The sequence below is a fragment of the Citrus sinensis genome, chromosome 2 (genome assembly GCF_022201045.2).
Source record: "Citrus sinensis cultivar Valencia sweet orange chromosome 2, DVS_A1.0, whole genome shotgun sequence".
Taxonomy (NCBI): Eukaryota; Viridiplantae; Streptophyta; class Magnoliopsida; order Sapindales; family Rutaceae; genus Citrus; species Citrus sinensis.
In genome coordinates, this window is record NC_068557.1 from 4,428,882 (window position 1) to 4,441,089 (window position 12,208).

At 34.4% G+C, this 12,208-nt stretch overlaps 2 protein-coding genes across 2 annotated transcripts; one reads left to right on the forward strand and one right to left on the reverse strand.

Annotated features, from left to right (window-relative positions):
- Positions 1-4,706: 4,706 nt before the first annotated feature.
- Positions 4,707-8,119, forward strand: LOC102623126 (pentatricopeptide repeat-containing protein At1g18485-like). Its single transcript, XM_006470451.4, has one exon. The coding sequence runs from the start codon at positions 5,492-5,494 to the stop codon at positions 7,901-7,903; it is 2,412 nt and encodes an 803-aa protein (XP_006470514.2). The 5' UTR covers positions 4,707-5,491; the 3' UTR covers positions 7,904-8,119.
- A 184-nt stretch (positions 8,120-8,303) lies between these two features.
- LOC102622818 (uncharacterized) lies at positions 8,304-11,316 on the reverse strand. The gene is made up of 3 exons (XM_006470450.4): positions 10,497-11,316; positions 9,889-10,052; positions 8,304-9,799 (listed from the first exon to the last, which is right to left on the reverse strand). The coding sequence occupies exons 1-3, from the start codon at positions 11,110-11,112 to the stop codon at positions 8,714-8,716; spliced, it is 1,866 nt and encodes a 621-aa protein (XP_006470513.2). The 5' UTR covers positions 11,113-11,316; the 3' UTR covers positions 8,304-8,713.
- Positions 11,317-12,208: the final 892 nt, after the last annotated feature.

Consider the following 12,208-nt stretch of genomic DNA (forward strand, 5'->3'; position numbering starts at 1 on the left):
GCAATAAATTTCATCAATATTAAAATAGATTTTTGTATTATTATTATTAACTGATAGTATAAGTGAGAGTGAAAAATGCATGTGATTGTATGAGAAAAATTATTTGGCTTTTGAATTTTGACGTGCTATTTGTTTTCTTTGCCTTAAAATGGCAAAAGAATAAGTTGAGGTCAAACTAAACACTTATATAATGAGCCATCAACCATGACATAATTCATTCCGTCACCTCCATAATTTTCAATTTTTTTCAATTTATGTAATACCCATGTTTTTCTGGATCGTGCATTTTTTTTAATTCCCTGCCTTAATAAATTAACATGGAAAAGAAATAAAATGAAATCGAATGAATTAATAATAATGATAATAATAATAATAATAATATGAAATCGAATGAAGTATTATTATTATTATTATTATTTTGTAAAATGAAAAGAACCAATGGTTGCGGCTGGTCTACTAATACTATTGTACTAGTTATATGACAATGCCCTCAAAATATGCAAAAATGAATACTATTTAAGTGGGATGCACTTAAATTTTGCATGAACAGTTACACAATCATTTGTAAATTATATTTAATGTAACATACAGTCCATGTAATATGGCAATAGACCCCACTTTCATGTTATTAGTTTTAACTTATTTTACAAAAATATAAGTTACATAAGTTAGTAATTTAGTAAAACTCATATATCTTAAGTTACACTTAAGAGAATATCGGTGCATTTACTAATTAGTAATCGTAATAGGAATGAAAATCAGAATAAATTATTTACTTTAGTTGTAGGAATCAGAATCAGAATCAGAATTAATTATATTGTCATTAATGTGTTTACTTCATCTTGGAAGCAAAATGGATTGTTACAAGTTACTAAACTAACATTAGTCAATAATAATAATAATAATAATAATAATAATAATAATAAGGAAGGATAAAATGATAATTTTAAAATTTAAGTGGGGGTAATATGGTCACTTTAGGAAATAGGATTAATAATTATTATTATTATTTATAATAATTATATTAATAATAGTAATGATTATTATTCTTATTATTCTTATTGGTATTATTATTATTATTATTAGTTATAATGATTAATAAATATAATTAATATTAATAGTAACTATTTTTTATCATCATGAATAATAATAAATTATTCAACAACAACATTAATAATAATAAGGATAAAATGAAAATTTCACAATTTAAGTTGGAGTAATATAATTATTTTAGGGAATGAAAACTTTAGCTATTATTCTTAATTTTAAATGGGACTCACCACTTTAATTTTTAATCGAATTTTTATTTATATAAATAAATACACCATTTATTTTAATTTTTTAATTCTCATTCCTATTCCGATTAAATAAACACACGATAAGTCATTCATGTTTCAGTATAATCTACGAAACATGATAGGGTAGCAAATTTTCTGACCGAAATGGTGGACCGAACAGCAAATCAATAATAGTCTCAATTGCTCTAACACGTGAAATATGTGCTTTCGTTGATTTCTGCCTCAAAATTGCCGCTCAGTCTATAAAAAGCTTGTCAGTGTCGGAACAAATTTATTGCACGTTTTCTCAGTAATGTCTAGGTACTTTCGTATCTTTTTATTATTTTAAGAATTCCCTCGTGTAACTTAACATTAACCTTATGTCAAGGGTGGGCCTAAGTTACATTTCAGGGGTCCGCCGTCCGCCTAAGTGATAATATGCCATTTGCCTATTGACGAATGCTCGTCAAATACGGGACCCTCGACTTTATGTCATTTACCGGCGGCGGTATTGAAAACTGCTGGCTTCATTTAAAGTTTTAAACACATTTTTTTAATTTTTTTTGTTAAATAAACCTCGAGAGAGATATAATGTATTGAATGAAAAAAAAAAAAAAAAAGACCAATGCCAGTCAAACACGCGTCCAGCGTGCGGCCTCATTGTCCCATAGCTGACAGTCAGTCATGCACAACTGTGTGCTCTTGGTAAGAATTGGTGCTAAGTTAGAGCTGCTGCCTGTAATTGACAGCTCTTTGAAAAAAGTCATGTGCGTAACATAACAAAATTCAGGTAATAAATGCTACCGAAGCCGCATGGCTTTTTCTGATTTGACAGAAGATTAACAGAGACTGCAACGTCCTAATAATTTGTGACAAGTCCCGGGTCACTGACAATGAGCCATATCAAGCGGTCTTGCGTTTACACGCGCATCTACGACTGAAACATGACTCCGTTTTGGAGCTTATAATTCCCTGCATTGGCTGAGGAACTCAAGACTGCCACACGCACGTCACATGCAGGAGTTTTTTTTTTTTTTTTTTTAATTTTGAATTTTATAATTAAGAATACAAAATATTATAGCCGTCATATGCAAAGCTTTTTTTAATGTATTTTTTTTAAATTAATGGGAACAAATAAAGATTTTATTGGGCAAATAAGATTTTTAGCATAAATTAAAAAAATAATTTTGAGAAAAATTTGCTATCCTGCGTTAAAATTAAAGTCTTAAATTTCATACATCTAACGATTAATAAGAGTAAAGTTAATGTCTTATATATTTTTTGTTGATGGTGAGACTAAAATTTTAGACTTACTCATCTAAATTTTCAGAATACAAATTCTCCCATTGAATTTTATAAAAAAAAAATTATACAAAAAGACTGAGAGACTTTAAATTTTAAACCAAATGCATGTCATGCTACATGTCATCGATGTATTAATAAGTAGAAACTACAGTAATAGCCAAATAGACCGATATTTATGTGCACATAAACATAAAATTAAGGGTTTAACTATGTTGGAACCGCTCTAAGGTAGAGCAAGCCTTCATAACCACACAATCAAAGTTATAACGTATTTTTTACTATTTATCACTTTGCGTGTGTAGTTGTGATTTGCGCTCTACCTTATAACATCTCCAAGGTAGCCCTTGCCTAAATTCAAACATAGCGTGATATTGCAAATGACCGAGCGTATTTCTGAAGGGAAAAAAATGATAACCAAGAAAAGAGTGAAGAAACATTATTAGGGTTACTGACCTGCAATCATTTTCTTTTATAATGAATCATTCAAAGAACTAGAGGTCATCAATGCAAACATCGAAGGAGCCAACAATACAAATGTCATAGGAGCAGGGGTGGCAATATGTGTTAGAATTCATTTATTCGATTCAATTCGATGCGAATTAAATAGGTTTGGGTTTGAAAAAATTGATTCGTTTAAAAAATGAGTGAATTCGATTCGATTCATTAGTTAAACGAATCGAATTCAGGCTTGAAGATATTGATTCATTTATTCATTTAGGATTCGTTTAATAATTGGATCATAAACGAATCGAATATGAGTTGATTCGTTTAAAATCAGTTTAATTAAACTATTTTTTTGTCCTTAAATTTCTTTTAAAATTTTTTAAAAATTAAAGGTTAATATTGTAATTTTGAGCGATAATAAGACTACCCATAAAGTGAAACAAGAATTAGGGCAGGCAGTCCTAATTTTGCATTTCACTGTTTCGCTCTTTCTTTCCCTTCATCTCTCAGCTACGGCAACCTTCTCTTGTCTCCAGTGTTCAGTGTTCACGATTCGCCCTCAGCAATTTCTTTTTGTTCTCTCCACAATTTCTTAGACGACACCATCTCACCTAACTCACACTCGCATAGTAAGCTTTGATTTTTTTTTTTAAAATTTTAGAGCTATTTAGAGGTATATCTCACATTATCATATATTCTTTGCCTTTAGATTTCTCCATCACCTGAGATTATTCATCCCTACACATTTGAATTGATATGATTCTTTTTCTTTTACCTTTTTTTTCCAAATTAATGCACTGTCATCGTCAAGATGCATCCTTTAGTAATGATTGAGTTTTTGAGCTTAAAAGTTATTCAAGCTTATGATTAGTTGTCTTTAAATTTCCATCTCATAATTGATAAAATGGATTAAAGCTAGAGTGAAATATTTTATAATTTATTTACTAATATTAATTATTGTTTCTATTACTCATCTTATCCTAAGGCCTAGCTCTACTTCTCAAATCTTTCTAAATGTGGTCATCATATCCGATATTATCGTATGCTTGATTTGTTCAGCTTCCAAAAGTTACACATCATTGGTCAAGTTTCCTTACTCTAGAAGAGAATTAATTATTATTATTTCCTTAACAATACTACAAATTTGCTATATATTTAATATTTTAAAATTTTACGGTAACTATCATCAGTGTTGCAGCATGTTAATATCATTTTATTTACTTTTTGTTGTAGGATTTTTGTTTTCAAGGTGACAAAGAAAAAATGAAGAGAATTAAAGAAATCACCTTACTTTATAATTTGAATTTGAATTATTGTTAAGAACTTGTTATTTAGTGTTTGAATGACCGTATCTTTAATCCTAAAATATGGTATGGATTATTTGTATTTTGTAGGATATTAAATTTGTGGTTTTTTTATATTTTATTTTGCTTAATTTTTGTATTAATTATATTTTTCTAAACGAACTGCAAACGAATTCATATTTGATTCAATTCATTATGGATTCGTAATAGGATAAAAAAATAGTAAACAAATCCAGATTCAATACAATTCATTTATTAATTCTACTAAACAAATTAAACGAATCAAACTAAATATCCGTTTAATAAATTAATCGAATCTGAATCATGAAAATTTCAACCCAATTCGTTTACAATTCGATTCGAATTTAATTTGTTTATTCGGTTTACCACCCCTATAAGAGCTACCTTAATACAACCTCACACAATAAAACACAATTATTACAATCTTCAGACATTAAGAATTTATAATTCTAGATAGAAGAGGAAAAATTTCACCCATTAAAAGCAGGACAAATTTTACGGGAAGGATTGATTCTACCTTTCCCCAATTACTGTAGGTAAAAAGAAATCGAAGATTTTGTAAGCATAACCTAGATCTAGCACCTCCACTGATAACATAAGCTGAAAAACAAAAGAACACCCGCTGCTCATATGGGTGAGAAGAACAACACAGCCGCAAGGAGCCCTTTCAGGGCCATAAGTGGCAAAACCACCAATCTAGCACCACCACCAAATGGGTGAGATAATATCCACCGGAAGAGAGCTCCCAGCAGGACAAGAGGTTGTTCGTAATGGGGACAGTGGATTTAGGAAGAGAAAGAAGAGAGGATTTTTTTTTAAAAAAAAAAAAATTGAAGAAATGCAATAATGTATCTTTTTTTTTAATATGCAAAAATGTAAGAAAAAAAAGTTCCCTGTATTGTTTCAAAAAAATTAATTGATCATCTGTCTCCTTATGATTGAAAAAATAAATCAAAACAAAGTGGCAGCAAATTCAAACTTGTCACAGCTACTCTTAAAAATGTGTTTGATTTCTGAATCCCTTCATAGAACCAACGCGTATTTTGGGTCGTTTTTGAATAGAAAGCTTCACACAATCTCAGTATAATTCTACTTGTGTTGGGACGCATTCAAACAAACACTTTTATAATTGCCATTTCCATGTTATTACGGAGCCACGCACGTACTGCTCTTAGTCTGGGACTGAGTTTGTACAAACCCGAAGCTCATTTCCTCTTCACAAAAGCCAACCACCAGTCCCACATAAATCTCCTCGCAATTTCCTCCGACTGCAAGTCTCTATACCAAATCAAACAAACCCACGCCTTCGCAATTCAAAATGGCTTCCTTCCTACAAGTGTCTCCCTCTCCGCGTCTTTAATCCTTCGCTACGCGGCGTTTGAAGAACCAAATGCTGCTATCTTTCTCTTTGAACAAACTATCTCACATTGCCGCACTGCATTTTTGTGGAACACACTCATTCGAGCTCTATCCGTTGCCCGAATTCACGATGGCTTCACAACGTATAATCGAATGGTTCGGACCGGCGTTCGGCCTGATGATCATACCTTCCCTTTTGCCCTCAAGGCGTGTGCCGATAATATGGAGCTTCAAAAGGGCATGGAGATTCATGGGAGTCTGTTCAAGCTTGGTTTTGATACAGATGTTTTCGTTGGCAATACCCTTTTGCTGCTCTATGGTAGCTGTGGGTGTTTGGGTGATGTGAAAAAAGCGTTTGATGAAATGCCTGAGAGAGATACTGTGTCCTGGAATACGATAATAGGAATGTTTTCGGTTAATGGATATTATGTGGAGGCGCTTGATTTGTATTATGAAATGATTTCAAGGTCTGGATTTAAACCAAATCCTGTTAGTATTGTCAGTGTTTTGCCGGTTTGTGGGTGCCTTGCAGGCGAGGTCATGGCAAGGCTGATTCATTGTTATGTTGTGAAGGTTGGCTTGGATGTTCAGGTGACTATCAGCAATGCATTGGTTGATGTGTATGGGAAATGTGGGAATGTGACGGCTTCGAGACAAGTTTTTGATGCAATGGTACAGAGGAACGAGGTCTCTTGGAATACCGTAATTTCTGGTCTTGCCTATACTAGGAATAATATGGAGGCCTTGGATATGTTTAGGCTGATGATTGCTGCAGGGTTGACACCCAACTCTATTGCAATATCTAGCATTTTGCCTGTTTTGGTTGAGTTAGAATTTTTCAATTTAGGGAAGGAAATTCATGGTTTCAGTTTAAGAATGGGAGTTGACTCTGATGTTTTCATTGCCAATTCATTGATTGATATGTATGCAAAATCAAGCCGCCCAGCAGAAGCGTCCTATTTGTTTCACAATATTGCAGAAAAGAACATTGTTTCCTGGAATGCCATGGTTGCTAACTTTGCTCAAAACAGGTTTGAGTTAAAAGCTTTGCAATTAGTAAGAGAAATGCCCATTCATAATGAGTTTCCCAATTCTGTTACTCTGACAAATGTTCTTCCAGCTTGTGCACGGGGTCATTTTCTTCGCCCTGGGAAAGAAATCCATGCAAGGATTATTCGCAAGGGATTAAACTTTGATCTGTTTCTCACCAATGCTCTGACAGATATGTATGCAAAATGTGGCTGCCTAAACCTAGCTCAAAACGTTTTTAACATCTCCTTTAGGGATGAAGTATCTTACAATATACTTATAGTAGGCTATTCTCAAACTAGTGATTGTTCAGAATCTCTGAGTTTGTTCTCTGAAATGCGACTCTTGGGTATGAAGCATGATGTAGTATCTTTTATGGGTGCTATATCAGCTTGTGCAAATCTTGCTGCAATAAAGCAAGGGAAAGAAATACATGGTGTTACAATAAGAAAACATCTTCATACACATCTCTTTGTTGCAAACTCAATTTTGGACTTCTATACTAGAAGTGGACGAATTGATCTAGCTAATAAGATATTTGATTGTCTCCCAGTCAAAGATTCAGCCTCTTGGAATACATTGATTTTAGGTTATGGAATGCTTGGTGAGGTGGACACTGCAATCAATCTCTTTGAAGCTATGAGGGAAGATGGTGTGGGGTATGATCCTGTTTCGTACATTGCTATTCTGACAGCTTGTAGTCATGGAGGACTAGTCGAGAAGGGGAAGAAGTACTTCGATGAAATGCAAGCTGACAGTGTTAAGCCAACAGAAATGCACTATGCTTGTATGGTTGATCTCCTTGGCCGAGCTGGCCTTATGGAGGATGCAGTGAAAGTTATCAAAAACCTGCCTGTTGAACCAGATGCCAATATCTGGGGAGCTTTGCTCGGGGCATGTCGAATCTATGGTAACGTAGAGTTGGGGGCTTGGGCAGCTGAGCATCTGTTTATGTTAAAGCCCCAACATTGTGGATATTATATACTTCTTTCAAACATGTATGCAGAAGCAGGGAAATGGGATGAGGCTAGCAAGGTTAGGGAATTGATGAAATCAAGAGAGGCAAAGAAGAATCCTGGTTGCAGTTGGGTCCAAACAAGGGACGAAGTGCAGGATTTTGTAGTTAATGACAGAATGAAGACCTTCACTCCGGGTCCCGCGTGATGCAAAATCCCCTGAAAATAATTTTGTTAGAAGAGTTGAGCTGATTTTGAGGGTTTTATTTATCTGACAAATATGTCTTTGCGGTTCTGGGAATGTCATTCAAGAGACCCTGCAGTCATTCCTGGGTATTGGCTGATGTGTAGATGATCAATATCACATTTCTTGAGAACTCTATAAAACCAATACACAATGCAATGTAAAGATGAGTTTCCTCAATGTTTAATGTCAATAAGGAAAAGGTGTGAAGAAAAAGATTTGATGTTAAAAAAAAAATGCACACTAAACTAGGACAATCGTATCAGCTCACATAGGATATTAGGAAAAATACCAGGTAGGGACAATTGATAGCTTATGTTTTGTTCTCATAGCACTCTATATTAGGTTCAATAACTGAAGCACCTTTGAAACCATCAAAATTCTTGGGGAATCTTTAAGGTCAAAAGAATTTCTGAAATATCTGCATTACATTTTGCTCACAGATGCATCAAGAGAGGGAGCTCAAATGTTTTGTTGTCTAAATTACTGGACAAAATGCTGATGTCCCCAAAAACTATACATCAACACCCCTTTGCTCCAGTGAAAAGTTGTCCTCTTTATCAACATGCCTAATCACAACTCTTGACCAACAAGAATGTAAATAACCTCACAGCCATACCATCATTTTGATATACATCACCAACTCCTTTGGTGCCTGGATTTTGGAAGCTTCAAGTTCCCAGTACTTTGAGCGGAGCAAAAGAATATGGAATATGAATAAATGAAACTTATCAAACCATAAGGACTTTAAACTTTAATAACTGCCACCAGATGCTATGACTGGTGACAAATGACTGCCTTGCAAGATGAGTCACTGTCTATATCCCACAGACTCAATTCTTCAAGCTGCTTTTGAATTCTATCCGGCCCCAGGTCAGCAGACCAATAAACAATCTTCTTCCCTACAGCAGAAGAGGACTGGTTAGCACTTCCAGTGCCAATATCCAACCCAATCTTCGATTCATCAACCCTCTTAATCATCACACCAGCCTTCTGTCTCAATAAGTTTGCCATTATATTTGCAAAGTTTCTGTGATCTCTGGGTAAAGAAACTTTATCCACCAAATTTGCAACTTCATACAAAAAATTCTTAGTCCACATTTTCTGAACAGAAGATGAGCTCTTTACAAAAAGCAGTTTAGAACTCTCCCCATAATAGAAGTCAGAGGTTGCATCAATTGGTTCAAGAAACAAATCATTACTAAAGGGAAGAAAATTTGCATCCACTACCCAAGCACTATACCTATATTCTAAACACTTTTTGATTACATATACCTTCACTAAGACTTCCTTTGTCAACCTAGCATCAGAACTTTGTAAGCTCAGAGATTCATATGCTCTGATATCGTTAAGAAATAGGTCCGCATCAATCACTGGATTTCCCCTTCTGGCAAGATCATACAGAAAGTCAGAATGCGAGCCTAAAAATATGTGGTTCTGACTATTTATCCTCTCAAACTGGCACAGGAGGTTCCTTGTTACTGCATCAGATGCCCCAAATAAGCTCACAACCAGAACTGTTTCTTGTCTCTGCACAGAGGGAAGAACAGTACCAAGATCATCCATGCTTTTCACAACTCTTCCAGGAAATACTTCTCTGAAACAGAAATCGTACCATTTCAGATTACTCAAAGGCTGCATTTTCAGAATGTTGAAATCAAGCGAACTTTCATCCAATAGTTTGGAATCTGGCCCAGCTGATTTTCCATAGTTAACACCAGCATCTCGGTGAGAGACACTAAGTGCCCTCTCATTTGGAAAATGGGTGTAGAAATTGAAATAGCCATGAGAATATATAAATTTAATGAACCAAGGAGTCCAGATTCTTTCTCCCATCTTCTTGTACCATCCTGTTGTCACCTGCGAATAGATTTTTGATTTATGAGTAACAAGCCATAATCAAATAATAGAAAGTTTCAAGCAAAGGAATGAAACATATAAAAGATTACCATCCCATCAAGAAATGGCTTGATGCCCCTGGCTTTGTGATCGTCATACCACAACCTGAACTCCTTCCAAGGTTGTGGAAAAAGAAGCTGACCCCAAGTGCCAACCAACTGGTACAAGAAAAGCTGTGTTCCATTATCTAGGTGTATTTTGTTTCCATGCTTACCTATAAGCAGCAACTAAACAAGTCAAAATAATAATAATAATAATTCTTAAAGAGTATGAGAATTCGAAAAGCATAGACAGTACACGAGGAATAAATTTTAACACATACAATAATATGCTTTCTGGCAGCGACAGAAGTGAAGTGATGCAGTATAGATATAGTCAATGTGGATGCCATCTAGTTGAGATCGTAAAATCTCATGCTACCAAAAGTTTTGGGGCTTAAACCCTGCTCACATGATTATGTGTGTGCATACAGGCCCTTCCTAGTTTTTCAAAATTTCAAGGATAACAAGATAATCCCTTTATGCATGGCTCAAGTTTTCATCCAAATGGAAGACGCATTACAATGCAATCAGTTGCACAAGAACACTGTGAAACACAATTCACATTACAAAATTTACAAATCAAAATCATACAGAGTAGAAAAAACGAAAAATGGTACCTGGGACGAACCTTGGACGCTGAAGCGAGGCTCCGTAGATAGAGCGAGTAAGATTGGAAGGAGCGTGATAGTAGTAATTGACGATCAAACCCCTAAGAAATTTGTAAAAAAGAGGCGAAACCTCCAAATCATCTTCAACGACAAAGGCAAACTCGTGATCTGAAGTTGGCCACCAAGCCTCGAGCCATTGAGCCTGCAGCCCCGCGTTTGCAGTCCGATAATGAACGAATTTATCCCCGAATTTCCACTCAAATCCATCAAGAAAACGCAAGATCGCCCGTGAGTCCGACTCCGACGACGATTGATCGGCGAGAGGGGCAGAATGGTCAACGTAGACATGGAGATGGACTCTGTCGGTTAGGTAATCGGCAGCGGAAAGAGAGTGGAGGCAGCGGGATAGGGAGTTGAGGCGATTGAAGGTGAGGACTTTGATTATGAGAGTGAAATTGGAGGAGTGGGAGGGGGCATTTTGGGGAATTAAGTTAAAGGTTTCGGTTTCGGTGCGAGTGAGATTTTTGGAAGTGGGAAGAGATGAATGGTAATAATAAGAGTAGAAGAAGACGAGGGCAACGAGTGAGTAGAGTAGCAAGTGTCTCTTTTGATTGCTACCCACCATTTTTTTTTTCTTTTTTTGGGTCTTTTTTCTCCTAAAATCTCTGTGACTGTTGTTAGCAGAGCCAGAGGCTCTCAATGCTTCTCCATTAATATGCTGTTCGTGTGATACTGTTTTGTTTGCTCCGTTTCTTTTCTGCTGCCCGGATCTGAACTCAAAACACTTTTATTTTGCTTTAACAACCTCCTATCAGAATCGGAACGATCTAAAATTGAAATATAAAAATAAAAATTAGAATAAATTGTTTATTTATTTGAATCGCAGATATTAGAATTGTAAGAATTTCCATAATTATAATTATTAATAGGGGAAACCTTAGGTGCAACTGTGGCACTGTGTTACAGTTGCATCTAGCCGTTGAATGCCAGTGGATCCCACCAATCCAACTGCATCCAACGGTTAGATGCAACCGTGGTACGGTGTCATAATTGCACCGTAGCATAATCCTTATTAATATAATGGTTTTATGTGGAAAGTCTCATGATCTTTATAAAATTGTTGCAAATAAAGAGAATTTTTAAATATAAATGAAAGAAGCGTGAAGAGTATTTTCAAAATCAATTTTTATTAAAAAAAAAATTAGATTCAATCTAAAAATGTTTTCTAAATGAGAAAATATTTTTAAAATAATTTTTGAGAAAATATTTTCAGTATTCTTTCAAATTTTTTTTGAAAATATTTTCAAAATTCTTTAAGATATATTTCCAGATTCATTTAAAGAAACAGTTTCTAAAATAGTTGCCAAATACATTTCTATATTTATTTTTTTGAAATTTCTAGGCTATAACAATTTCATAACATTAATATTAGACTATTGGTTCTTTATTATTCATTAGCGTACTTTGATACCACGTCACTATTTATAACCAGTGTCATTATTGTTTAAGCTCAAATTTGTTATCCAACTAAAAACTAATCATAGTCAAAATTAAAATATAAGCTTAGTTAAGTCATGGTAATACATGTACATCTGATTGTAAATATTAGTGTAATATTTGTTATATAATAATTATAAATATTTATACAATGTAGTAATTTGATGTATAACCAATATTTAAAAAAAAAATCATAGTAACACCTAATTATATTTTTGTACCTT